The sequence below is a fragment of the Schistocerca serialis genome, chromosome 8 (genome assembly GCF_023864345.2).
Source record: "Schistocerca serialis cubense isolate TAMUIC-IGC-003099 chromosome 8, iqSchSeri2.2, whole genome shotgun sequence".
Classification (NCBI taxonomy): Eukaryota; Metazoa; Arthropoda; class Insecta; order Orthoptera; family Acrididae; genus Schistocerca; species Schistocerca serialis.
This window is the reverse complement of record NC_064645.1, coordinates 275,548,097-275,575,708: the sequence shown is the minus strand read 5'-3', so window position 1 is coordinate 275,575,708 and position 27,612 is coordinate 275,548,097. Positions and strand designations below refer to the sequence as shown.

The following is a 27,612-nucleotide window of genomic DNA, read 5'->3' as shown; positions in this document are numbered from 1 at the left end:
TAGTGTGTTCCATGTGAAACTTTTTTCTCTTGTAACATTAAATTTAAGTGGACTGAAATTTATTATAATGCAAACTATCTTGCAATGTATATCACCAATCTTCTGAATGCTTGCACTTCTTTATTATTGGACTGAAGCTAAGTCTCCAGTATGTTGATTTAGCTTGCAAGGGGCAGCATGTAGCACAAAGCAAGTGAACTGGGTTGAAATAAACTTGCGCAACAAGAGAGAAGCACGATAGTGCAACGATGATAAAAAAGAAAGAGCAAGTGCACACAATCACTGGACATTATCTGTGTGGAAAAGGTGCTGAACATACCACAAACAGATTCATTCATTCTGTTTCACTCCTTTGCTGTTTCATTGCATTGTGGTAATACTTATATAGGAGATGGGTTTGTTGTTGTGGCTTCTGCCTAGCAACAGTTGAATATACTGTTTCAACAGCTTCTCATTACAGGGCTAGTAGGAATTCAACATCTATGTGGAGTTCAGAATCCTTGCCAGCTCAGCTTAGTTGGAGCATCAAACTGGTTTATTTAATTAGGGACAGATAAATGTGCAAGCCCATTACACAGGAAAGTAGAATGTTATTGTTTGCTTAAAAATAATACTTTTCTTCAAGAACTCATTTACTTGTGTAAAATTTCAAAGGCAGAGGTATGATCAGAGTGTGGCCTTATAGTTGGCTTTCCAATGCTTGGTACAGGCAGCTCCAGGCAGCCCTCAGCTTGCCCTCGCGAAGGTGCAGTTAGTATACGCTACTCACCAGGCAGCCCTATTACACACATTCTCTGCATGTGCAAACCACCATGCCTGCGTCTGTTTAGCCAGTGGATTATGATCCTGTAGGCTGTGGTCCAGCTGCCTGACAGCAAGCACATCAGCTTTTTGCCCACTCCTGGCCACCTGTACTTGTGGGTGCCCAGATGCCCGTTGGAGGGCACTCGAGCTGGAACAGTCTGCTACAGAGCATGAACCAGATGATAACAAGATATGATAAGCAGCAACCAGAAATAGTCTACATGGTGCAAATTTATGTTAAATACACAAATTAGAGCTTCCAGTGTCACTGACACCCCTGTACACAATGCTGTTGATAGAGGGGTGTTACCACATGGTCCTTCACTGATGGGTTAGCCTCTTTGTGCTTAGCAGTCGTAGACTGAGCAGTGGTGCCTGAAATCTACGTTCACTCGACATCTTTGGCCATTCACGCAGTTAATCTTTCAAAGAAGGAAAGAAGATTATGATGTAATATTCCAGTGATTTTGAGACCATCAGAGATTGATTGCTAGCTCAGAATGGGAAAAGATAGGAAGGAAATTGGAGGTGCTGTTTTCCAAGGAATCTTCCCAGAATTTGTATCTGTGACAAGAAAATCGCAGAAAACCTAAACCTGGGTTTTACTGCACATACAGTTGCTGAACTTTAAACCAAAACCTTTCACTGTTCTGAATATTTTTTTGTAATTAATGAGCTAACATTGTGATTTTTATTTTCTCTGTTACAGGTAGTGCACAGTGTGCATGGGATTATGTTCAAAGATTTGAAGCAAATTCTTAGGAAAGAGCAATGTGATGCATCAATTCTTCTTACAGCAAATGTACCATCAGCAAAGAAAATAGTTGTGCACGGACCACAAGGTAAGAGTGACTTTCATGGTATCAAAGAAATTAAAAGATTATTTCCTTATATTAATGAAACATTCTACATTAATAATGGATGCCAAAAATTTATTAAAGTAAAAATGTTGAATATTACAGCGTATGTAACAATAAGATGAAATTATAGTAGTTCTCAAACAGATGGAACCAAATTCCTTATTCAGTAGATGAAAGCAACGAATGGAGACAGAAAATTTCTCAAAGCTGGTAAAGTTTTCAAATAGACTGATGTATTAATCTTGTAGAGTGGAACTGTTTGCAATTCATCACATTGGTTGCATCTCTTGGAAACTCTTGAGTTGCTATATGTGTCATTTACTGTTCAGTCACCAACATAATTAATGCTTCCTGGTGTGGTGACACTGAACCTGGAGTTGATAATTCAAATTTTCACAGTGAAAGAAACTTTGTTCAAATGGTTCAAATGGCTCTGAGCACTATGGGACTCAACTGCTGAGGTCATTCGTCCCCTAGAACTTAGAACTAGTTAAACCTAACTAACCTAAGGACATCACAAACATCCATGCCCGAGGCAGGATTCGAACCTGCGACCGTAGCGGTCTTGCGGTTCCAGACTGCAACGCCTTTAACCGCATGGCCACTTCGACCGGCAAAAGAAACTTTGTGTCATCATTATTTCGGTGTTAAGTTAACAGGAGGTGGTATTATTAAGTTCATGATGCCCAGATGTGTGTAATGTCCTGAACAACCTTTCAAGGAATAAGGGAATATTACAAGGGAATATTACACTGCTGATGCAAACCCATTGGTGAGATGGGAATGTTCAACGCAGCAGTACTTTTGCAGCTATTTGAGAGTAGTAGACTGATGTGCCATTACTAAGTTTTACACTCTTCTTTCTGCTGTTTGTTGTAACCTACAACACAAAACACAGTTGTACTCTCTACAAGTGTGCATCACAAAAACTTGTACATGCACTTGCATTTAAGAAAGAATATACACTTGAAAAGTAAAACTATCAAAGATCACAAAAAATGAAAGCCTTTTGAGAATGAATTTTCAGTCTGTTGCGGAATGTGCTCTGATATGAAACTTGGTAGATTAAATCTGTGTGCCAGACTGGGACTGAAACCTAGGGCCTTTACCTTTCGTGGGCAAGTTTTCTACCAACTGACCTACCTGAGCATGACTCACAAATCATCTTCAAAGCTTTACTTCTGCCGTTACCTCATCTCCTACCTTCCAAACTTCACAGAAGTTCTCCTGCAAAACTTGCAGAATTAACACTCCTGGAAGAAAGGATACTGTGAAGACATGGCTTAGCCACAGACTGAGGGATTGTTTCCAGAATGAATTTTCACTCTGCAGCAGAGTTTTCACAGATATGAAACTTCTGACAGATTAAAACCTCATGCTGCACTGGGTTTCAAACCTGGAATCTTTGCCTTTTATGGGCAGCAACCTTCAAAACTTCACAGATTTTTTTATGTTAAAACTGCAGGGCTTGACTCAGTCAGAATATGTGGGATTGTTGCCCAGAACGAATTTTCACTCTGCAGCAGACTTTGCACTGCAGTGGAACTTTCTCACAGATCAAATGAGCTGCTGTCAGAAGTAAAGTTGTGTGGAATGGTTGTACAGTCTTGTTCAGGTATCTCAGTTAATAGAGCACTTACAAAAAGCAAACGATCTGTGTTCGAGTTCCAGTTTGGAACACAGTTTTAATTGGCCAAAAAGTTTTATATTATCATACACTTCACTGCAGAGTGAAAATTTATTGTGGAAACAATCCCTGAGACTGAGGTTAAGCTGTGTCTCCATAGTATTCTTTCATCTAGGAGTGCTAGCCCTACAAGTTCTGCAGGAGCACTTCTCTGAAGTTTGAATGATAGGAGATGAGTTATTGGCAGAAGTAGAACTGAGTCCACTGCAGAGTGAAAATTCACTCTAGAAACAATCCCCCAGGCTGTGGCTAGCCTTGTCTCTGTTAGTATCTGCACAGGCTTGAGGACATCACTGTAAAGCAGTGTTGGCATGTCTACTTCTCTGGCTGAATGGGGCTTCATATTAACTGAGGAACAGAACCCCTGAGAGAAAATGAAACTCATTGTGCAAGTTGATCTGTGGGAAGCAGAAAGTCCAAAACCAGGTAGAGACATGGGAATAAACTCACCATGCAGTTAGTGCAGGCAGCTAATGACAGCACTCTGCAGCAAATCGGCATGACGAGCAAGGCAATTTACGCGATGGTTGAACTCAGTATAAGCTAACCTGTTTAGCCTAATGCCTACTGCCTACTGACCTCTGTCAGTGGATCTGCCCATACTAGACATTGTGTGTGCCATCCATTATAGGTTTGCACACTATTCTGTTGTGCTACGCCTGGCATTTCATCCGTCTCCATTACAATGTCTATTGGCAGAGATACTAAATCTCTCCCCCTGAAGAGGTCACATAGGGCTGAAAATAGCCGGGCTTGGGTCATCACCTCTGGAACAGGACTGGAAGGGCACTGGAGAGCTCAGCAGCAGACTGACCACCAAAAGAGACAATATTGACACCTCTGGCTCCGCAAGAAGGACAGACAGACACGGCTGCTGAAGGAACAGTGGGTCCTCTGGCAACAGTGGGGATGAGGCCACCTCCATTGGCAAAGTTAGGGGAGTAGACTGCAGGCTGCATTGAAATCCATGGGCTCCACATCAGCAAGAGGAGGCACAAGTCTCTGTGAGGCTCAAGGCTGCAGGCTATGGGAAGAAGGCAGAGGGTGTGGAGGGGGTGACAAGAGGGATGTGTGCCTCTACAAGTGGCAGCCCACCCCTGTATCAACATTGTGACTTACCCTGCAATTCAGCTGACCCGAAGACTCCAGCGGCAATGCCCCAATAGGGTGTTGGCACAACTGATTTGTATGATAGGTCAACTGCTCCCTACCAATATTCACTGCAATAACTGTTGACGTTTGTGGCCTACAACAACATCCAGCAGCTACTCCAGCCTCTGGCCCAAGGATCAGGCCCAAATGGCAGCCCCGGGAGGAAACCATGGCAGGCCACAGTAGCCTGTATCACGCAGCTCAGGGTGCAACAAATCTAGGAGACATTGCAGCTGGTGCCCACGCAAGTGTTCCACCAGACTGCACCTGTTGACTGGCATCATCTAGTGTGTGTGCAGAAAACTCAAAAAAATTCATCATGTGAAGAGGCAAACATGGTCTTCCTTGTTCGGGTCTGGAAGCACTCCACCTGGCAGTGAAACAGAGTGGTAGTCAATTGATGGATAACATTTTGAACCCAAAAGTCTTCAAACTTGTGTGGCACAAATTGCGTACTGTGGATCCTGGGGGGTTCCTTCTATGAGAAAAATAACCAACAATGCATGAACAGTGACTGTCAATGATGTGAAGGATGGCTTGGTTACATATGGAAAACTGGACAATACATCGAACACCAACAGCCATATGCTTCCCAAAAATGGACAAGTGTAATCAACATGCCCTCTGTCCAAAGGTTGCTCCGGGACTGGCCAAGTAGAGATGTGGGGTGCCATTGTAGCCTCATTCTGTGCACAATCCCCACAAGCCTGCACCAGATGTTCAGTGTTGTGATCAATTGCCAGCTAGTAGACTTCTTCACTTCAAAAATAATAGCTAGTCCCTTCTTTTCCACCTGTGATTAATTACACCACCCTGCAGAAAGTGTCTTCGATTCATAAGCAGTAGATTGTTCAGTTACATATGGGTTCCAGTGGGACAGGCGACACCAAAGCCATACTGGGATGCTTCACAGGCCATGGTTAAAGTTTTACCCAGCAAAAAGAAGCCAAAGAAGAGTACAAACACTACTTGAGAGGCTGAAAAGGCTATTGACAATCTGCAGACCAGGTGAAGTTAAGCCCTTCTGGTGAAGCCAGTTGAGAGGCGCGCAGATGTGTGGAGTCTGAGGAATGAACTGAGCGTAATATGAAATCTTGCCCAAAAAAGACTGATGCTTCTTCAGGTTCTTGAGCACCAGCAGGTTGATGATGGCTTTTATGTTCTCAGGGATGAGACCTTGTTTACTAAGCACATGGCCCAAAAAATGCATCTTTGGGGAGAAGTAACTGCACTTTTGCTCTTGCAGTGAAGGCCCATCTCCAGGAGGTTATGGAAAATGACAGAAGGCTTTGTATCTGCTTCTCTCAAGTAGGGCCTGTTACGTCCTGAATCAAGTTGTCTAAATACTGTTGATGAATTCCAGGTGCAGATGAGATTCCAGAAAGCAAGTGATCAAACTGGTAAAAGCCAAAGGAGTTGTTGAAGACCAAGAAAGTCCGAGAAACCTTGTCAAACAGCAACTGCAAGTAGGCATCTCCCAAGTGGTTGTACGAAAAAGTTCCCCTTCCCTTGGCAACTTCACCAATACCCCACCTGTCTCAGAATTGGATATGAATCTGTAACACGTTGTGCAATGACAGTCAGTTTAAAATTGCCTCAAAATCACATGCCACCATCAGACTTCTGAATCACCAACAAAGATGTGGTGAACTGATGTGACAAAATGTGAGAAACAGTGCCTTCATCGATACAGAAACTCAGCCTTTACAGTGTTGCACATGAAGAAGAGAATGGGGCAGGGTGACAAATTTAGGTACCATTGATAGCTTATGAGATACATATGCACTGAATTTTGCTGCCTGACCCAAGATATTCTCAGATATCAGGCTGTATGACCATAGTAAGGAGTCCAAGTTGTGAAAAGGAACAGACTGGGACACTAAATGCACTTAGTCAACCGCCAAAAAAACAGAAAAAACGTCTGGCTCAAAATATTTGTGCCAATGATGAGTCAACCACTAATAATGTAAGTTGGCTTTCCACATTCTTATGACACACAGAAATGGAGAATTGCCCCTGCAAGGAATGCACTGTTTACTATTATCCACAACCTGACATAGCAGCTGTTGCAACTCCAGGCACCCCAAGAGCCTGTATGTATCTAAATTAATGAGGATGTAATCTTACCCTTTCATACATCACCATTAAATTTCTCTGTCTCTGCAAAAGTTTCCAAAGCTTTGAGAGGCATAATATTGTAACAAATTAATTTCTTTCCATACATTTTAGCCTGAAATATATCATATACAAAATCATATGAAATTCTCTTAGTGAAACAGCTGCGATAATTTTAACCTGTACGAGATTCGAGATTAATCCTGGTATCAGCTACTTCTATAAAAAATGACAATGCTAGAGGAAGGAGTACTATTACAAGGATGACCATGACTTCCTTGTCAACTTGAAATTTGATTTGTTGCCATTCGCAAACCTGCTGGGCTCAGCACAGGTGAAGACGGGCAGCACAGCAACACCATGGGCTAGAACTGTTAACACACAATGACTTGGTGGGAGAGAGGACTACCTAGGTCGCCCATGGGGCAGCGGGACCTGTTTACTGTGCAAATCAAATTGAGCTACCTGCCAGTTATCAGAAAGGACGTCCCTTGCTGTCGCTGTCAGCCCATGCTATTCTGCAATCTGGGTAATGTTGGACAAGGTCTGTACCTAATGTAAACTTTGGAATCAGGCACTAACTGTACAATGATGTTCTAAATTAATGAGACTGCATAAGAGCTAGCACATTTGGGGCACTCAAAATGACACTTGCTGGAGAAGCCCTGCAAACTGGCGATCCGGGCTGTGTATGACTGGTCAATGTGCTTGTGGTGCTGGTTTAACTGCAACTGTGTCACCATCACTGCATCAGCACCCAGCAGAACTCGTCAAAGGGGAGTTTCCTGGGCTCAGTGGAGGGCTTGAAATTTTGAAAAGCTTCATACAATCCCATACTGCTGGACAGCAACATGATGGCCTTAACAACTGGATTGACGATATGCCTTACCTGGCAGTGTATCAAGAACGAGTGTAGATAACGCTCCCATCTTTTTGTAGACTCATTGAAACTGGCCAGTGGTGTTGGAAGCAGCAAGAACAGGGAAGAAAACTGTGGAATGGTCCCCTTCCTGCTGCAAGTGAAGCGAGGGCTTGAAGCAAATCTACATTTGTTTCGTCAGCATCTGCAAATGATTTGATCATGCTGCCACTGCTGCTACTGTTCGTTCTGTAGGCACAACTGTTCCTGCCAGCATTGCAGAAATCCCAGGTTGATTGTAGCTCAAAATTAACACTAGGTAAATTAGGGGCATTTGTAATATTTCCTAGTGAATTTGCTGCTTGAAAGTCTCTCAGGCATGCAGCTGGCTTGATTGATAGAAATGCAGCAGTCAGTCTATCTGGCTGCATGCCCAAGAGACTTTCAAGCAAATATTAGGGTCATCACATATGTCAGATGTCATTTGTCACCACTTCAGTATCTGCACACGTGTGACAACACCATTATACTACACTGACAGTACAGATACTTCATGGGCTGACAGTGGCCTGTTAATAATCAGGGAATGAACCCTGTGAGAGAAAATGAAACTTACTGCATGAGTTGATCCACAAAGCAGGGAAACTGAAACTACATAGAGAGGTGCTAGGGAATGAACTCAGCACATGTCTTCCATGGACGGTTAATGACTGAGCACTTGGCCTCAACACTGTGCACAATGTGCAAGGTGAGGTCTTCAGTGGTTGAACTCAGCATAAGCACTGGCCTGCTTGGCTTATACTGCCACCTGCAAGTAAACACATCTGTCAGTGGGTCTGCCCATACTATGTATGCCCTCCATGGCAGATTTCTGCACTACTCCATTCCACTACCCATTTCAGATAATCTGCCTCAATCGCGATGTCCGCTGGTGGGAATACTGATCATCGCAACATAATTTTATCATTTTTCCCAGGAGTCCTAGTCCTGCAGGTTTCATGGGAGACCTTTGTGAAATTTAGAAAGTAGGAGATGAGGTACTGCTAGAAATAAAGCTGTGAGGATGGTTGATGCATGGTGCTGGTAAGCCAGCAGAGCACTGTCACACAAAAGATAGAGGCCCCGCATTCGAGTCCCAACCCGGCACAAAGTTTTAATCTGTCAGAAAATTTCAGTGTAAGTGTTTTCTACTAGTTTTCCGAAACTACCTCTTGTAAATACAATACTAACAGTGCCAAGTGACTTTACTTTTTTACTATTTAAGAATAAGTCAAAGAAAGGGAAAATAAAAAAGGTTATAACATTCAGCCATATTGTAAAATAGTGTTTGTCTTACACAGCAATGCATATTAAGGCTCAAAGCTGTCATCATCAGCAACACTGATATATGATGAGCTGTAAGTGCTGGAAACCTGATGATGAGAGCTTTGACTGTTGAAGCATGTTGTCATGTAGTATGAAGTTATTTTACAGTGTTGTTGAATATGAAACACTATTATCATATATAAAAACAAAGATGAGGTGACTTCCGAACAAAAGCGCTGGCAGGTCGATAGACACACAAACAAACACAAACATACACACAAAATTCAAGCTTTCGCAACAAACTGTTGCCTCATCAGGAAAGAGGGAAGGAGAGGGGAAGAGGAAAGGAAGTGGGTTTTAAGGGAGAGGGTAAGGAGTCATTCCAATCCCGGGAGTGGAAAGACTTACCTTAGGGGGAAAAAAGGACAGGTATACACTCGCACACACGCACATATCCATCCACACATACAGACACAAGCAGACATATTTAAATATGTCTGCTTGTGTCTGTATGTGTGGATGGATATGTGCGTGTGTGCGAGTGTATACCTGTCCTTTTTTCCCCCTAAGGTAAGTCTTTCCACTCCCGGGATTGGAATGACTCCTTACCCTCTCCCTTAAAACCCACTTCCTTTCCTCTTCCCCTCTCCTTCCCTCTTTCCTGATGAGGCAACAGTTTGTTGCGAAAGCTTGAATTTTGTGTGTATGTTTGTGTTTGTTTGTGTGTCTATCGACCTGCCAGCGCTTTTGTTCGGTAAGTCACCTCATCTTTGTTTTTATATATAATTTTTCCCACGTGGAATGTTTCCTTCCATTATATTGTAAACACTATTATCATTTAGATGATAACAGCTGCTACTGCACATCACAATGTTAAACTTTATAACTGACATAACAGATGTATCACAATAAATTTATGTATCAGTTTGTGTCCTCATTTATGTACGTATTGGTTTGAATACAACTTCTATATTTTATAATAGTTTGCAGTAATATTTTTACTGTCATATTTATAACATAGATTGAATTTTGTGTGCAGTTTTGAAACTTTCCGTGCTCATTGTCCTGTAAATACTTGTGAGGAGTTTTACACTAATTACTTCTTCTATTTCCTTCTCCTGTTATTTTTACCATGATAGTGAATTAAAGCTCCAGTATCACAGTTTTAAACATTTGAGGAAACAGTGATACAGTGCAACTACATAAAAGTTCTGTGGTAATTGTTGTGTGTATTTACGAAACTGAAAGTTGGAATATGAAAGTGAACAAATGAATGGTTTCAAAAGGAAAAAAAAGAAGATCTGTATTCATTTCAGCACGTATGTTGAAAAATAAACTCAAATCAACTAAGTGTTGTATTTTTTTTAACGGAATTCAAATGAGCGTGCTATAAATTCAGCAAATATGAAGAACAGTCTCATACACATAAAGTTTATTAACTTTGTCATGCTACATCAGAAATGTGATTTTCTTTTGAGTTTTCTGTTTTCTTTTACATACAAGTTAATAACCTACTTCTTTTACCAATATGCCTTCATTTATTCACTTATTTCTTTTCTCTGATCTGTTGTCGAGTTTCTTACTTTGGCTATTGTATTTGTTTTATTTTGCAAAATCCTTCTTCTAAACTTTTTGTCTGTAATTTTACACTTTCTTCAATTTCTTGCTTAACTGTGTTAATTACCTACAGATTCAATGGACTTTCCAAACTTAATTAGGTATACCCTTCTATTTTTAGAAGTAATGTACAGTCTTTCGTGTCAGCATAAGGACATTCTCTTTGCATGTGGCTTTAATAATTTTTTTCTCCCTTTTTTCATCTTCTCTTTTCATACATTACTTTTCAGACCCAGATGCAGGAGGAATCCCCTCACAATTTCCTGTACAAGAAGATACCCAGTTTATTCAAATTCTTAAGGAATCATTAGATTTCTTTGGCATTCCTGAATCTCGACACAAGGAGTATTTCCTTGTCGATTACAAAACACGTAAGTGTGTGTGTGTGTGTGTGTGTGTGTGTGTGTGTGTGTGTGTGTTTATTTATAAATTTTTTACACTGTACATATAATTTATTTACAATTTATAATTAATTATAATTCTCTGCAAATAGAACTTGAAGTTACAGTGTACTTTAGTATAGCAGCATGCTACTTGCAGAGGTGGGGAGTGCTATGTATTTTACAGACTATAAGACACATTTGACTATAAGACACATTTTTTAAGCAATGTTATAAAAAAATAATATTTTTATTATTAGCTTGTAAAGCCAGACTAAAAGAAAAACTTAAGTTATAAAACCAAACTGGCCTTTAAAATCCCTGAAAATCGTCATCTGAATTTTCTTCTTCTACTTCTTCTTCCTCTTTGTCATCATTATTGTCCTCATCGTACATAAGATGGTCCTCACTGTCATCGAGAGTGTTACTTACGCCACGCTTTATTATTTAACAATAATATCTTCTGTCACTCGAGATCATAACAGTTTTATCCACTGACCCACTTGTTTGATTGTAGGTTGTTTTAGATCACCCTTCAGTGTGAATTCATGTGGTGTCTCATCTATCATACATTTGTTCCATTCCTCTCCAATATATGCTTTAAATGGTTTATTTACCAAGACATCAAGAGGTTGCAATTGTGAATTAAGTTCTCCCAGAGTAATAGCAAGCTTTGTATTTCCTTGTCTCAGTTTCTCTTTCACAGAGTTTTTCAAGTGACCACTAAATTGATCTAGCATAAGAAGAGAACGCTTCTTCAGTGAAGCACTTTCCTTCTCTCCCACATTCTATTAATCCATAACGTCATACCAGCCTCATCCATGCAACCCTTATCATGTACGTGAACAGCAACACTTGCTGCTGTTTCAGGTTTTGGCATTAGTTTGCACTTGAAAATGATCCTTGGATTAAGTTTAGTATGGCCAGCACAATGTGAAAGGACAACAGAGTTGTGCATTCTTTTTATGTCCTCTTGTTTTTATAGCTACAGCTTTAGTAACTTTCATGGCAACAGTTCTGTTCCTTGGCACATCAGTGTCAGAGGAGTTTCATCTCTATTCACTATTTGGCTTAGTTCCACACTAGTTTTCATTTGATATTGAATATTAAAGCAATGGAAAGATAATGTTTTCTCTTCGTACTGGTATGGCATTTTCTAAGATATTCTGGTTTTGGTGTCAAAGCTAAGTCCATGAATCTTCATAAACCTGTAGCATCAACCAACTCCACCCTTAAAGTCTGTGTATAAGTACATGATAAAGGCCCCTAGGATGCCATAAAATTGAGATCGATAGTGCCTTTGAATCACTTTCAGTATGTCATCTTCTAGTTTTGGCCATTTTGCATTCAGTCGTCTATTTGCACATGTAGTCTTCCTCATTTTTTTCATTCCTTCTCCCCCCAATTGTGAATGGTCTTTTCTGTTGATGGAGGGCTGAAGTGCCACTCAGCCGCTCTGCTTCCGTGTTTTTCTACATATGCTATTGCTTTCAACTTGTGGCCCACATCAAATGAATACCTTTTATTATTATTATTTTTTTCATTACTAACAAAAATATTGTGCTATTATTGATAACACAAATCAGTTTCAGTTCAGGTTCAGTCACGCTGTAGACTGCAATGATGCGTCATAGGCTAGACAGTGTTCTGGGGTTGTCATGGCTGGGCAGGAGGAAGACAGTTAACAAGTTTGTGAATCCCTGCAACTCATGTTCGTCGCATCGGTGCACTGCTGTTGCCAGTTAAATCTAGTGTTGCCAGATAGAGGTAGATTCTTGTGGCCTTCAACATATGGCCATTTTAAGACTGGTGGGGATTTTAAATCAAACACTGGACTTTTTACATTAATTTTAAGTATAAGACGTACCTGAATTTTGGTGGCAGAGTTTTGAAGAAAAAAGTGTCTCGTAGACCATAAAATACTGTATTTCAGGCAGTTAAGTACAAATTTTTTGTCTATTCCTTTTTAGTATGCTTATTTGTTAGTAAAATCCTTGGACATCGTCATTGGTATATTAATATCGATGCAATCAGTTTTTACTAATTTTTCATAAACTATTTTTCAGACACTTATATGTGTTGAATTCCTCAATGTCAAAGAAGTGTATTCTTTATCTTATTTGAATATCTGTCTTTCAAGTTCAATTACTGTTGTTGATGTTGTATTGTTGTGGAGGTGTTCATTTGGAAGACTGGTTTGATGCATCTCTCCACAATTGTCCATTCTATGTATGTCTCTTCATCTCTGCATAATTACTCCAACAAACAGCATCCACTTTAAAGTGTTTTCTGTAGCCTAAACATTGTCTCCCCATTCAGTAATCCCCCTCCCCCTACTATCAACCCCCCCTCTCCCCCCCTCCCCGAACTCACCCTCTCTCTCCCTCACACACACACACACACACACACACACACACACACACACACACACACATACTTTGACACATCAGGATGTATGCTATCAATTAGTCTGTCCCTCCTTTTAGTCATCAGGGCTAAAGAACTCTTCTCCCTGTTGCAGTAACTCCTCATTAGTTATCCATCTATCCTTCTCCAGCATTCTTGTGTAACACCACATTTTAAATTCTTCTCTTTTGCTCTGGACTGTAACCTGATAAAGCCCATTTTATACAAGTGACTTTCGTGTCTCTGCCAAGTACTCATGGCATGTGAGTCTGCTGCAGTACACTTGGCAAATAATTTGTTCGGTGACTCATTTGTCACAAGTGCTTCTTTGTGCTTGCATGTTGGTGCAAAATAGTATTTGTTCTGAGAGCTGTCTGCCATGAAGTTTGCCACCTGAACAGTGAAAGTAGGGCTATGCAAAATTCTACAAAGTGCCTTCCCCTTTCATTTCTTCCACCCTATCCAAGATCTCCTACTATTTTTTTCATATTGTCAAGTTCCTGTCCCCATCACAATTAAATATTGGTTTCTCTTAAACTGCTTACTTCACCTGCTGTGGTGCAACATACACTTTATCATAAAGAAAATATTGATACACTGTAACTACTTGATAGGTCACATTTCCAGTTTGCACTGGTTTGTTGTAAATTGTAGTACATGCCAAAACAATAACGTAGATAGTGCATGTCAAGCAAATCCAGCAATAATCTATGGACCAGCAATCCAAAACATAGTCTAGTTGAAATCCAATAAGTACCGTATTTACTCGAATCTAAGCCGCACTTTTTTTCCGGTTTTTGTGATCCAAAAAACCGCCTGTGGCTTAGAATCGAGTGCAAAGCAAGCGGGAGTTCTGAAAAATGTTGGTGGGTGCCGCCACAACTAACTTCTGCCGTCGAATATATGTAGCGCCACACAGGCATGCTTTGTAGGCACAAAGATAAATACTGGCACCAAAATCTCTGCGTCAGTAAATAAATTTAAAAAAAAAGTGGAAGACGAGCCTTTTTCCTTTGCCCAGAGTTTTGACCACTGCGTTTTGGTACATTATCCAACGAAGTAAATACAAATTCTGTATTGTTGATCTTCGAATGTAGCAGCATTTCAATGTACTACGAAAATCCGACTGGCAATACTGTTTGGGATGTTTGTCAATATGGCCAACTCTACGTTCTGAATTTTTTCCTACCTGTGAGAAGAGATGGTTGCTAATAGGAGCTTTTATGAATTGTGAATCACATGTAGTATTCTCTTCGCCATAAGATTAATACGAATATAAACATTTTGCCATGTATTGTTTCGTGTTTGCTACTATCTCATTTAAATCCTGTCTGCCTAATAAACTACGAAACGAGAGTGAGACAACAGCAAACGCGGAAGAATATACATATCATGTCATGTTTATATTCGTATTATTCTTATGCCTGATAGTGATACAGTCAGAAATGAAGCACGGCAACTGACTAGATTTTTAAATCTAAGATGACTCTAATTTCTGTGCAGAATGTAATGAACTAAAGAGGTGCCTGCAAAGATTTTCAAATGGAGAAAAATTTTCTCTAAAATTTCGTTCAGAACATCTATCATGCGCAGTCTATTATTTGGTTCTTGTTGATCATTATCAAAGAAAGAAGTAGTGTAAGTAACAACAAATGTTTCGCTAATGAGACGACTCCTCTCTATTTTTTATTTGTAAGTGGCGGTAGTGCGCACAAAAGCAAGCCACGCCGCGAGCGGCAACAGGCCGTAAACACGCACTATCAGAATGCGACAAACAATGCATGACACAGTACAGTAATGCATTTTCAGCTTAGAGTGACGTAAACACCTATAACAAAGAGAATGGCACTTATTAGATCAAAGAAAAATAAGCAATCAATCCAAACCAGTCGAAGCACATGAAAAAGGAAGGATATCCGTATAAATACGGACGGAGCGCGTGACGCGTAGCAATGGCTACCTGGTAAACCGTAACTGCTAAGCTTACGACTCGAACCAAACTGCTGTAGCTGTATCGTCATTCATTCGACCTAAATTGTGTCTCATATTACAACTAGGCGAACTTTGTTTCGATTTTGAGGTGCGACCTAAAACTTTTCTCTCCCTTTGAATTTTGAGTCTCAAATTTCAGGTGCGGCTTAGATTCGGGAAAAATTTGTTTCCTTGATTTCGAGTCTCATTTTTCAGGTGCGGCTTAGATTCGAGTGCGGCTTAGATTCAAGTAAATACGGTAGTAAGTATGGTATAAGTGAGATAGAGACTTTAGCTTAGCAGAATGAGAAGCTTGTTGCAATGGGTGTGGCTTGTCATCAGCAGTCAGGCCTATGTGATAGCCCATTGGTGCCTCATACCAGCCGTCAGAGGAGACGTTGAAATTGGACATCGCAGGGTATCACCCTCACTTTCAATTGATAGAGAAGAAATAACATCCGTACACACCTTTAATGGTTGCAAAGGGTTGATATGGTCGCCCTAATGGTAGAGTGGAGATGCAGTTGTGCAAGCCACCTAAAAGATCACTGACCATCTTGACATCTGATGTCCTCTGCTTGCTACGGGGGCATGGTGCTGATGCGAGAGTTATCTGTAGCTGATATTGTAATCTCCAAATCCATGCTGAGGTCCCATTCCATTAGGGACCAACTCTGGTGACATTGAACATGGAATGTTGGTCTGTCAGCCATCTGAAGCTGTATCAAACTGGCTTCAGAGGTGATGGGCCTCATCTTGAGGTGCAAGCCAGTAAGTGTTGGTGCAGCTGGGTGATATGTCATACCAGCATGGTGCCATTGGTGTCCTCTGCGAACATCTGTCATCGCCGGGCAGCTCTTTTCGCACCTAATAGTCAACCTAAGACCTTCCAGAAGGTGCAAGTCCAAACCTCTGTGCCCAGCAAGTAATGGAGGTGACAGTTGAGCTGGCAGGGCTATGTTGTAGGCCTCAGAAGGCTCCAGATGGTCGGTGTCGAACCATGCAGCAAGTCCACTGTAGTGAGCTCCTTTATTGGACTGGTCCCGTAGAAGGCCAGAAACTGGCTCAGAACCTCAATCTTGGGTATGGCTGTCAGCATCTTCCTTAAAAGCATGGACAAACCACTTGACTTCACTATTGAAAGCTGGGCAGAATGGCACCATTGTCAGTTGTGTTATGCCATTCTGAGAGCAGAAGCATACTGGATGGAAATTGAGGGCCATTGTCCGAAATGATTGTTTCTGAGTCCCCTTTAATGGTCTCTTTTCTGTAAGGCACTTACTGTCTCCCATGCTGTTGAATTTGACATTCAGACTACATAAACTTTCTAAACAGGGTACTAGCAGTAATGGGCAGCCCGGGTGGCTGACTAGTGGGATAAGGATATCATGTAGAACAAAGTGGGAATTATATCAAAATGTTAGAAGTAGTCACAGTCAAGCTACAGTAGCCCATTACAAACAGTATTGTAAGGTGCTTAAAAATCTTATTAGGAAGGCAAAGAGTATGTGGTATGCAGGTAGAATAGCTAATTCACAGGATGAAATTAAAATAATATGGTCAGTTGTGAAGGAAGTGTCTGGTTAGCAGCACAAGGTTGATGATATAAAGTCAGTTCGCAGTAAAAATATTTCTATTACTGATAAATCAGGTATATGGACAGTATTTAACAATCATTTTCTGAGCATTGCTGCTGAATAAAATGAAAATTTAGTTTCTACAGGAAATAATATAACTTTCTTGGCAAATGCCTTTTCGAGATTAATGTCTGAAATACTTCTCTGTGATACAGACAAGAGGGAGATTGAGTCAATAATTAAATCACTGAAGACTAAGGACTCTCATGGTTATGATGGAGTGTCTAGCAGAATATTAAAGTACTGTGCTGCACATGTTAGCCCTGTATTTAGCCATATTTGAAATTTTTCCTTTAGGAATGGTCAGTTTTCTGAGCGATTAAAGTACTCAGTAGTAAAGCCGCTTTATAAAAAGGGAGAAAGGGATAATGTAGATAATTTTATACCTGTTTCTATGCCATCAGTGTTTGCAAAAGTTATTGAAAAGGCTGTGTATGCAAGGATAATTGATCATTTTATATCATACGATTTGCTATCAAATGTACAGTTCGGCTATAGAAGTAGTCTAACAACTGAAAATACTATATTCTCTTTTCTCTGTGAGGTACTGGATGGGCTAAACAAAACATTTTGAACACTTGGTGTATTTTTTTATTTAACCAAGGCATTTGATTGTGTTGATCACAAAATATTCCTCCAGAAGTTGGACCATTATGGAATACAGGGAGTAGCTCACAATTGGTTCACCTCTTACTTTAGCAACAGGCAGCAAAAGGTTATTATTCATTATGTTGATAATGACTGTGATGTGGGATCTGAGTGGGGTACTGTCAAGTGTGTGGGGGGGGGGGGGGGGGGGGGTGCCACAGGGATCAGTGTTAGGGCCACTCCTGTTCCTTATTTAAATAAATGATGTGTCCTCTAGTATTACAGGTAACTCTAAAATATTTCTGTTTGCTGATGACACTAGCTTGGTAGTAAAGGGTGTTGTGTGCAACATTGGCTCTGTTTCAAATAGTTTAGTACATGACCTCAGTTCATGGGTTCTAGAAAATAAACTAACATTAAATCACAGTAAGATTCAGTTTTTACAGTTTCTGACACACAATTCAACAAAACCTGACATTTTAATTTCACACAATGGGCATATGATTATTGAAACTGAACAGTTCAAATTTATAGGTGTTCAGATAGTTAGTAAGCTGTCATGGAAAGCCCACATTCAGGATCTTGTTCAAAGACTTAGTACTGTCATTTTTACTATTTGAACGGTATCAGAAGTGAGTGATTGTTCGACACAAAAATTAGTCTACTTTGCTTATTTTCATTCACTTATGTCGTATAGTATTATATTTTGAGGAAACTCTTCCCATTCTACAAGGATATTTTTGGCTCAGAAATGGGCGGTTTGGGCAATAAGTGGTGTGAGTTCACAAACCTCTTGTCGACCTCTGTTCATGAGTCTGGGTATTTTGACATTGGCCTCTCAATATGTATATTCCTTATTGTCGTTTCTTGTTACCAATATTAGTTTATTCCCAAGAATAAGCAGCTTTCACTCGGTTAATACTCAGCAGAAATCAAACCTGCTTTTGGATCGGACTTCCTTAACTCTTGTGCAAAAAGGTGTGCAGTATACTGCTGCATCCATTTTCAATAAGCTGCCATTCGAATTCAAAAATCTCAACAGTAATCCATTTGCTTTCAAATCAAAACTGAAGATTTTCCTCATGGGTCACTCCTTCTATTCTGTCAAGGAGTTCCCTGAAAAATTAAGCTGACTCTTATTGTATTGCTGATAGTGTTTACTTAAACTTATGGACTGACTTTTTCAGGTTCATGAACATTTATTATCTGTTATTATTTTTATGTTGTAATTTCATGTACTGACACGTTCCATGATCTTGGACATTTGCTCCTCAATTTGGTCCTAAGGAACTTGATGTGTATATAAATAAATAAGGAACGCAGAAAATGAGTCTGTGATAAAGAGCCACATCCCTTTGAGGTAGAGCCCTACACAGACCATGTGGATGTGTTCCCATGGCTGCTGCAATATTCTCCAGATGTGGACCATTACAGGGTTGCTGACTAGGTTGACCCATAGGCCTTGCTGTAGTGGACTGTCCTCTTGATGTCCTGCATGGTACAGCCCAGTAGGTGTACTGCCTGATGAGTGTCTTCATGCATGTGATTCCTCAGTGCTCAGATTTACCCTACACAAATGTGGATGCAGTGTCAGGAAACTCTTGTAAATGGTCTTGTAAGGTGTTATCTATTTGAAAGTACAGTGGTTTCCTCAGTCCAAAATATCGGAAATAATCTCATAGGTAGTCTGGATGGGGCATCAGCATTAGTGTGTAGCATGTTGCGCTGTCTGCTGATAGTGAATTGAATAATTGTAATTGTCGAGGAAGCTAGCATAGCAGTGTAGGTATTACGCAGTTTTTTCTGGAAGGCAGTTCATAAGGCTGAAAAAGGAAATTAATGGTATACAGTTATTCATGAAATACCCACCCAGATAATTGCATGTGTTCGCATGCTGCTTGTGCAATTTGGGCAGGCATGCCTGTCCTAGATCGAATCCGCCCAGCAGATCAACAAGGAGGCCCAATGTGGCGGCAAGCCTGGATGTCGTTTTCCACATTCGATTAGGTGAATACTGGGCTGGTACCCACATGCTGCCCCAGTTACACTATTTGCAAACATTTAGAAAAATGTTTGCACATTTTCACGTGGATAACACTACTCGCAGACAGTTGGAGTACACAAATTCAATCTCGAGGGATAAAGGAATAGCCACATAAAGGGCATCCAGCCGCCCTCTAGCATTATCAGCACCAAATCTGGTAATAACCATGTAGATTCCATGTTGGTAGGGGATAAAGGCAAAAGAAGAAGATAGTCTGTTATGAGGTAAAACTTTGTACCATAAAGAAATATATGGAATTATTGGATGCCAAATATGATAGCCAGTACTTCTTTTTCAGTTTGTGAGTGTTTGATTGGGGCTGAAATGAGCATTTTAGACACATGTGCTATGTTTTGTTGACACTCATAGCTTTTGTGAGAAAGAAGGGCCTTGATGTCATGTTGAGACATGCTAGTGGCTGGGATAAGGCAGTTGATGAGTCATAGGCTGTTATACAAGGAGCAGACTTTAGACACTGTTTTAAATTGTAAAAAGGTTTGTGACATTTCACTGTTCTTGCATAGATTGTTTAGGCGACTGATGATCTGCGCTGTATGTATTATAAATTTTGCATAATAATTTACTTTTCCAATAAATTACTAAAGGTTGTTAAGTTTGCAGGCACTTGCATCTTTTCTGTTGCTTTCACATTGTGATGACTTCATTGAAATTCTTTATAACTCAGTATGTGCCTTAGTACTCCACTTGCTTTCGAAAGAATTCACAATTTTGTAGATTTTACTCCATTTTGCTGAAGTGTCTGAAGCAGGAGATGTAAGTTTGCAAGCTATTGCCCTCTTGTAGTGCCACTTACTAATATATCATCCAAGTAATTGACTATGTTTGGAATGTTTTGAATCAGATGCACCAAACAAAGTTGGAAAATTGTTAGTGCACTAGCAGTTCCAAAAGGCAATATGTGTTGTATCTGTGCAATCCAAATCAAACGATGATGATCATTAATTGGTGGGACTGTTTGTCTAGTGTCAGTTTTAAATAAGTTATAGAAAATCTCTTGATAGTTCACATTTCATGTGATGGCCCATTGGGACCTCTTACTGGCCACAGGAGGAGTCATTGATAATATAGCAGCGATGAATTTTCTTCTGTGATGGCAGCTAATAGCTATGTACAAATATTGTATGTAATAAACTTAGCATGAACTGGCATTCCCTCCAAGCTTTTTAATCATTACCTTTGTTCTATTCTACTGTGGTAATTAAGTGAATTAAACTGCAATGTTTTAATTTTTTTTTGTTTGTATAATGCATATACGTGTTGCACGATTATGGAAAAATCTGTTGCAGATCAGATCCATAACCCGTCATCTTACGTGAGAGATTTCTATTTTTTTAAACGCTCACAGTATCCTCAGTTGGAATTAGTTCACATGAAACCTGAAGAAGCTTTCAATGCATTGCAAAAACAAGAACTGACACATAAATCTGTTGAGATTGGAAAAGTTCTTCTCACGTGGGCTATCCTAAAAAATGTTGACATGGTAAGCTATTTAATTACATCAATGTAAATATATATACATACTAATCTCTTATAACTCCTAAATTTGCAAACTTTGACACCTGCACTCCAAGTATACGTAAATGTTATAGTATTCAACATATATACTAGTTCAGGAATCACAATATATTTTTCACTGCATCTGAAAACAAAGAAAGATGAAAAAATCTACTCACCAAATGGCAGCAGTAGAAAAAACAAAGAAAAGATATAAAAATGCGCAAGATTTCAGAACCAGTCTCACCGTCTTCTGGCATAAAGATTGAAGGGAATAGAACAAGGATAAAATGACTGACAAGGTTTAGGAAATAGGGGCAGTTATGGAAAAGTCGCCAAAAATGCCGTGTTGGAGGGCTTACTGAATGGCATGAAATTGACAGACTGGTTGTTGTGCATCAGATGAGATCTGAAAACCTGAGGACTTAAAGGTGAAAGATATGGTAATAAGCTAGACAGATTTTGCTGAAAATCATCATGCAAGAGTCAATAATACCCGAAAGCTAAGTGACATATGAGGGGAGCAGGGAAAAAAAGCAGATGGAAAACTAAAAGATAAAAGAAAATGAAAAGGAGTTAATGAAAGAGGTATTTACTGAGAAGAAATACTGAACCACAAATTTAGACCCTTTTATATACACATAATACATGCATTACTAATGAAAAGAAACCACAAAAGAAAAAATAATTTTGGCATCAGGAGAGGTATAAGAACAAGTAGGCTAATCCCACTTTGCTCTATTACAATATGATAGCAGGAAATACTGACAACATAAAATGGACTCTATGTGTTAGTTTTTTCAGTGAAGCAAAAAATAGCTTTGCCCGTTACCTTAGTTACTTAAGAAAGAATCTTTTAGTGCATGTAGGTGTAGCCAAGGCTAAGTAGGCTTTCAGTAGGAAACCTATGGTTTCAGGAAAGAGGACAGTCCTGGGTTTTAGGTAGTAGTCATGTAAGATATGTGGGCCAGATTTTGCAAAAACAATTAGGAAACAAGTATCAGGTCATAACTTCTTCAAGCAAGTACCCATCTTGGACATGGGGCCATAGGTTCTTTGCACAAGAATTTTGGAAAGGGTCTTCATGTTGTAGTGCTTTTGGCAGGAAACCATACTGACAGGAACAAGTCTACAGAATTATGAATTACCTTCAGCAACAAATCATGCAATGTCAAGGCAGTTTCTGTTTTGAAGTGTTCTGATTGCTTCAGCTGAGTAACTCCGTGAGTCAGGTCAATATGGATTTAAACCAATTGCAAGATAGAAAACACACACATACCCACAAGTACAATTCACACACACATGACTGCTGTCTCTGGCTGCTGTGGCCATACTGAGTCTCAACTGCAACTGAAGGAAGCAGCAGTCCAGTGCTGGGGCTAAGGAGAAGGCCTGTGATAGAGAGGGGGATGTATAGTACTGCTTGTAGGAATGTGAGGGACAGAGCGGGGACAGGGTAGGACTGCTAAGTGCAATCCACACATTTGGGAGTGGGAGAGGGAGGGGATAGCAAGGAGATCAGAAAAGGAGAGAAACAGAGAAGTGGAAAGTGCTAATGGGTGTGTTGGTGGAATAGAATGTTGTGTTGTGCTGGAGTGTGTTACCTTACCCTCCCACACATCACTATTAAGATACTCATTCTTTGCACAAATTTTGAAAGCTTCAAGAGGCATAATATAGAGAAAAGAATAACGTGTTACTCATCTTCATTACCTTGTTGTTGTTGTCAGTGGCTCAAAGTCTTGTCTATTTTCCTTATTTAAAAAAAAAAAAAAAAAAAAAAAAAAAAAAAACACAGTAATTACATTGTTGGTGACAAACTTAGAAAACTCCTAGTTCCATCAGAGGTTTGTTCACCACTCCTTACGTTCTGCGGTGCTCACCTTATTCCAAAAAGTTTATAAAGCAAAAGAGTTTACAAACTTTCTTTACCAAAGAAGAATCTTCACCAAATCATATCATTATTTTATACATAAATCTAGAAAAAAATTTAATAATTAGAATTAGATTGTACAATTAATAATATGAATTCAAGTATACCAGAAATTTTGTAATTTCAAATATTTTTAAAAGAAGAGTAATTTTATCAATTAGTACATATTGATTGTAACACATTAATTTCTTTTTTATTCATTTTAGCCTGAAATATAATACATAGTATACAAAATCATATGAATTCTTTTAATGAAACACCTGAGATAATTTTAACCTGTCAGGAATCAATAGTATACATAGTATCAGTTATCTCTATATAAAAAAGAAGGTAATGTTGGCGGAGGGTGAGTCATTATAAGTGGGAGCATGCAAAGGGTTAGGTAAGTGGAGGACTGGGACAGGCATAGGTTGAGGCCGTGGGAGCTGTAGGAATGATATATAATATTGCAGGAATGGTTCCCACCTACTTAATTCAGAAAAGCTGGTGTTGTTAGAGAGGATTCACATGTGGCAGGCTGTAACGCAGATGTTGAAGTGAAATAGATTGTGTTGAGCAGCATTTTCAGCAACTGGGTGGTCAAGCTGTGTCTTGGCCGCAGTTTGTTGGTGGTCATTCATGCTGGCAGTCAGTTTGTTAGTGATCCTTTACCTTTGTGGCCAGACAACGGGTACTGAAAAGTGGTAGACGACTGGAGAGACAAGCCATGGGAGATCTGTTTCGGTACTAGGTTGGAAGGGTAATTTCGATCTGTGTAGGCCTCATCAGTGAGACTCTTGGTATATTTGGAGAGCAACTGCTGGTCATTGCAGATGCTATGACCACAGGAGGCTAGGCTGTGTTTAAGGAACTTCTTGCTGTGGAGAGGGTGGCAGCTGTCAAAATGGCGGTCTTGCCAGCAGTTGGTTGGTCTGATATGGACAGAGGCACCGATATAGCCATGTTTGAGGTGGAGGTCAACAACAAGAAATGTGGCTTTTGGGGATGCAGAGAACAAAGTGATGCAAAGCAAATGGGTGAGAAGGTGTAGTGGTTCTAGAGGAGTATGGAAGGGGTATCCACACCCTCATTCCAGAGCACAGAGATATCATCAGTGAATATGAACCAGGTCAGGGGTGTAGGATTCTGGTGGTTGGGAAGGATTCCTCTACATGGCCCATGAATACATTGGACTGAATGATTCCATGTGGTTACCCACTGCTGTTCCATGGATCTGTTTAAACATAGGTGATGCCTTTAAAAGAGAAGTAATTGTGGGTGAGAATATAGTTTTTCATGGTCAGCAGGAAGAAGATCGTGGTTTGGAGTCAGGCAGGCATTGGGAAAGGTGGTGTTCAATAGTAGCTAGGTGATGGGCATTGGGGATGTTAGTGTAAAGGGAGATGGCATGAACAGTGATGGAGAGGGTACCATGTGATAAAGGAGCAGGAATTGTAGAGAATCGGTGGAGGAAATGGTTTATGTCCTTTATATAGGAGAGCACAGGTAACAGGCTGAAGGTGTTGGACCACGAGAGCAGAGATTATCTCATTGGGGGTACAGTTACTTTCCACAATGGGCTGTCCTGTGTGGTTAGTTTTATGGACTTCAGGAAGCATGTAGAAGGTAACTGTGTGGGGAGTTACAGGGATAAGAAGAGAGATAGATTCATGGAAGAGGTTGTGGGATAGACCTAATGATTTCAGGAGGGACTGGAAATCCTGCTGAATTTCTGGAATGTGGTTATTGTGGCAGAGTTTGTAGGTGGACAAATCTGACAGCTGACAGAGTTCCTTCACCATGTAATCCCTGCAGTTCAAAACCACAGTAGAGGAGCATTTGTCAGCCGGTAGGTTTATCAGATCAAGATCAGTTTTCACATGGTGGATTGCAGTTCTTTCTGCAGATGTGGGGTTTGTTTCCTAATTGAGTACTTTGGGGAATGATGGTGATGCAAGATTTGAGGCTACAAAATTGTGGAATGTTAGTAATGGTTGGTTAGGGGGCAATGGGGGGTGAATTATGGTTGGATGGAGGACTGAACTGAGCCGAGCAGGATTCAGTATTGGTTTTGGGTTGAGTGTGATTTCTTAACCACAAACCTTGTCTCACTCCCCAAATTCTTGGCTTGGAATCCAACCTTACATCCGCAGAAACAAACGCAATCCACCTCCTAAGAACTGATTCTGACCTTGTAATCCTACCTGCCAACAAAGGCTTCACCACAGTGATTTTAAACCTAATGGATTACCTGACAGAGGGACTCTGCCAGCTGTCAGATTTATCCACCTAAACCCTCCCACAGAAATCCATCAGGATCTCCAGCCCCCCCTCAAATCATTATGCCCTTTCCAGAACCTGCCCCTTGATTCCGTCTCTCTTCTCACCCCTACCACTGCTCCACACACCTACCTTCTACATCCTTCCTGAAATCTATAACCCTAATCCCCCCCCCCCCCCCCTCTCCAAGGGGGTCCGCAGTCCTTTTGTTGGTACGTGTGTGGTGCGCACGGGGCCCCGAGCTATTGCAGTCTCCTTTCCTTTCCATGCTGCATTACTATCCCTGTTCCTCTCCCTCTCTATCCTTACTCTTTTGTCCCTGCCCCCACTTTTCCCTCTTTGTGGACTTCTTTATGTCGGCCTGGCTATCCTCCTGGCTTTGTTTTGGTCTGTGCTATTGTTTAGTTTGCTGTTTTCAGTGTTTTTGGTCCCCTTGGAGTTTGACCTCCATTCCCAAAATTTTCCGTTTAGTGTGAGCCATTTGGGGATGAACTCCCTACCTAGCTTCCATAGTGCATGTTCCTCTCCCCCTCCCTCCCCCTTTCCCTTTGCACCCTGGCCCCCCTCCTGCTAGGTCACCAAAACGGTAGCCAGTTGTGTGGTGGGGCTGTTAAATACCCACTTGGCTGAGGCCCCTGACCACAGGAATCACACTGCTAGTACCTGAGCTGTTAACGCCTCGTGTATACCCAGGAGTTGATGTTCACCACTTTGGGGCACCAGAACTCCTGGCAATGGACGCCGTGCCAGATGGCCCTTGCTGTGGCTGGGTGCCACCAAGGGGCGAGCCCCTTATCAGAGTGTATGGCACTATGGCAGAGTCCTTGCGCATGAAGCAACAAAAGCTTCACCATCCTGGCCATTCTGTGGCCGTCTCTAAGAGTGGTAGCAGATGTGACACTCCTTCTTCTGATCCTTCAGCCTTCCCCTCCCTAGCCACCCCCTGGGAGGAGGGTCAAGCTCACCAGCTTGGGTTGAAACCTTTCCCTCAGTACCTGGTTTGTACCAGGACAGATGGTGGAAGTTTTGCCATGACTAAGCCTTTGTTTTTCATGGAGACGATTGAAGATAAGTATGCTGAAGTGAAATCAATGAGTAAAATGCGGTCCGGTGCTTTGCTCATAAAGACATCTTCTGCTGCCAATCTGATACCCTGCGCGCTTGTGACCATCTTGGTGATGTCTCAGTCTCTGCACGCCCCACCAATCTTTGAACTCAGTACAGGGCATTAATTTCCACCAAGATCTTATTCTCCAAACTGACGACAAGCTCCGTGCTAACCACTAGAAGCGAAGGGTTCGTTTTATCCGCCGTGTGCAGGAGGCCCTCCAAACAATCGCACTGCTATGGGCACCTTTCTCCTGGCCTTCGAGGGGGATGTCCTTCCAGAGAAGGTCAAGGTAACGGTGTATCAGTGTGATGTAAAACCTTATATTCCACCACCGATGAGATGCTTTAAATTCTTTCGGTTTGGATACATGTCTTCCCACTGCAACACTGATCCCCTCTGCGGTGACTGTGGGTGCCCCCTCCATGGGGGGAGTGCCTGTGCTCCCCCACCAGTGTGTGTAAATTGTCATGAACAGCATTCTCCATGCTCACCCGTATGACCGGTGTTTGTGAAAGAAAGAAGGATTCAAGAGTACGAAACCTTAGATTGGCTCACCTGCACTGAGGCTCATCAAAAGTACGACCAGCTCCATCCCGTGTATATGTCTTCTACTTTTGCTTCTGTTACATCCATTTCCCCTCTTACCCCCTCCTCTTCCCAGCCCCACCCCATTCGCCCCATGCCTTCAGCCTCCTCCTACCTCTCCCAATCCCCCTCCCCCTCCCCATCACCCTTTTGGGTGCTGCTCCCCCTCCCCCACCAGAGAAGTGTTCCCCTCCTTTGGCAACCACCAGTACTGGAGCTCCCTCCTGGGACTCCTCTTCCCTGCACCCCCCTGAAAGGCAATCTACGGTTCCACATCAGGAGTGCGATTCGCAGCTGTTGGGCACCAAGATTGCCCGGTGTAATTCTGTGCCCGCCCTGGCTGAAGTCTGCCCTTCTCTTCCTTCCCAAGAGAAGAAGCAGAAACACAAGAACAAGGGCAAGGCCCCTCCGGTACACCCTGATGTGCAGCCATCCCCTCCTCCAGTCAATGAACCAACAGAGTCTGACCCCACCTATATGGATATTACCCCATCCTCATCGGTGACAGATGGTGACTCGGCAGCGTGACCGACTCTGACCCCTTCGCTTCCCCTTTGGACTCCAGCTTGAGAATCCTCCAGTGGAATTGTAATAGGTATTTGTGTCACCTTCCAGAGTTGCAGCCCCTTCTTTCCTTCTACTCTGCCACTTGTTTTGCACTCCAGGAGACACATTTTGTCAATTCTTACTCATCTGCCATTCGTGGGTTCCACGCTTTCTGTTGGAACCGAATTGGCCCTTTGTTTTCTTCTGGTGGTGTTTGCTCCTTGGTCCACAAGGACAT

At 41.3% G+C, this 27,612-nt stretch overlaps 1 protein-coding gene across 1 annotated transcript in view; it reads left to right on the top strand.

Moving 5' to 3' along the window:
- LOC126416075 (protein unc-80 homolog) overlaps positions 1-27,612 on the top strand; it is a 1,008,688-nt gene that overhangs the window by 651,521 nt on the left and 329,555 nt on the right. The window contains exons 42-44 of the mRNA XM_050083557.1: positions 1,514-1,646; positions 10,630-10,770; positions 20,733-20,926. Of these exons, the coding sequence (XP_049939514.1) occupies positions 1,514-1,646; positions 10,630-10,770; positions 20,733-20,926 (468 nt within the window). The remainder of the gene's footprint in view (positions 1-1,513; positions 1,647-10,629; positions 10,771-20,732; positions 20,927-27,612) is intronic.